At 43.7% G+C, this 1,623-nt stretch overlaps 1 protein-coding gene and 1 long non-coding RNA gene across 2 annotated transcripts in view; one reads left to right on the top strand and one right to left on the bottom strand.

Moving 5' to 3' along the window:
* LOC147817415 (uncharacterized) overlaps positions 1-1,623 on the top strand; it is a 10,699-nt gene that overhangs the window by 2,458 nt on the left and 6,618 nt on the right. The window lies entirely within an intron of this gene.
* The window catches only part of LOC111646063 (protein NLRC3-like), a gene marked incomplete at its 3' end in the record, with an annotated part of 7,880 nt that continues 6,259 nt past the window's right edge, over positions 3-1,623 (bottom strand). Inside the window, exon 8 of the mRNA XM_087170838.1 lies at positions 3-329. Coding sequence (XP_087026964.1) covers positions 3-329 — 327 coding nt within the window. The remainder of the gene's footprint in view (positions 330-1,623) is intronic.

Genomic DNA, 1,623 nt, shown 5'->3' on the forward strand with positions numbered 1-1,623 from the left:
GAGGAGGAGGAGGAGGAGGAGATAGATGTTCCTCTGTCATTGTGCCAGACATAGTAACCACCATTAGAGCAGAACAGACTCCAGGACTGATCGTTCAATCCAAACCAACAGTCATCACTGTTTCCTTTCCTTTTGATTCCTCTGTAACTCACTGATATATCAACCCTTCCTCTCCACTCGACCTCCCAGTAACAGCGACCAGTCAGACCAGTTGAACACAGCAGCTGAGGACACTGGTCAAATCTGTCTGGATGATCAGGATATGACTGTTCCTCCTCCACACGTGTCACCTTCCTGTTGTTGTCAGACAGTTTGATCTGTCTGTTCACTGTGTTTGCTGTCTCTTATACACATCTACAGCAGCAGTGACTGGATGAAGGATTTCTAATAGAAATGATGTCATCACAGTGACAGGATGGATCAGGATCTCATGATAAATGACATTCTGTACTTTTCTACTCTTCAGACAGATCAGCTGTGACACAGATTCACTGTTGATCAGTCGAATCATGTGGAATAAAGCAGCCGTCCTCAGGATGAGTCCTGAGCTCCATCAAACCTGTCGGGACATTTTTATTTGACTTCAAGTCAAAGTCCAGAGGAAGCCAGAGAAACTGTAGAGCAGAGAGAAAGAGGCTCAGCTCAACATACATGGACTCAGAGAAGAAGTCTAGTGAAGCTACAGCTGCTGTATAGTTTTCATTAAGGAGCCACTTTGTGGCTTCATCTGATCTGGTGTCAGATTTGTTTCAGTCTGAAAACAGATGTTTCATGATACAAAAGTTCAGTCAAAAACACTGATTATTAAACCTGAACAACCATCAACCCTCTGACACGATTCATAGGAGTGTCTCCTGAAATTTGTCTCTCTTCATACTACGTCACTGACACCTGTCATCATTACTACGACCACTAGATGTCGCCTAGCAACAAACCTAACTATGATGTCATAATAAGCTGCTGCACAGACGACCTGTGGGCTGGTTTGTTACAGGAGGACAGTCTACAGGTCTCTGTGTAGTTATGACATCTGTATGTCAAAGTTAAGATTTACTGTCTCCTAAATACAACAACAGATCTCATAATGACAAGATCAAGATCTCAGAGAGATTGAGGTGATTATTGATCATCAGTATTTTAGAAGACAGAGACATGATGGTGCAACCTGATTTATTTTCTTTTATTTCCTCCTTGGTTGGAGACACTGGGACATTAATGTCTCTGAGCCGTGTAGATGGTTTTATTATTGTTGGTGAGTTGTTATTAGTGTGTCAACACTGAACAGGTCTCTACAGTCTTACCACCCTAGCGCTGTGGTTTTGTGTTGTCTTGTGTTGTTGCTCTCTCTCCTGCTCAGGTGTTGCCTCTCCTCCTGTGGAGCAGCTTCGGTTCATGCAGCTGCTTCCACTCACCAATTAGTGGGAGGTATGAGAGTGGACAGAGGAAGCCCAGTCAGTGGCAGTGGGCCAGTGTTTAACAGCGTGAGAACTGTGCTGTGTTACTCCTTGCTGTGTGAAGGAGGGTGCTACGTCATCTAACTGACCCTGCACTTCTTGTTCTCTGAACTTAGTTTAGAGATCTACGTGTTATGTTGTGAAAACCTGGTTGTTTAGTTCATTAGAA

The sequence above is a fragment of the Seriola lalandi genome, unplaced genomic scaffold (assembly GCF_002814215.2).
Source record: "Seriola lalandi dorsalis isolate HSWRI2012SDOR001 ecotype SW California unplaced genomic scaffold, Sedor1 jcf7180002054963, whole genome shotgun sequence".
Lineage (NCBI taxonomy): Eukaryota > Metazoa > Chordata > Actinopteri > Carangiformes > Carangidae > Seriola > Seriola lalandi.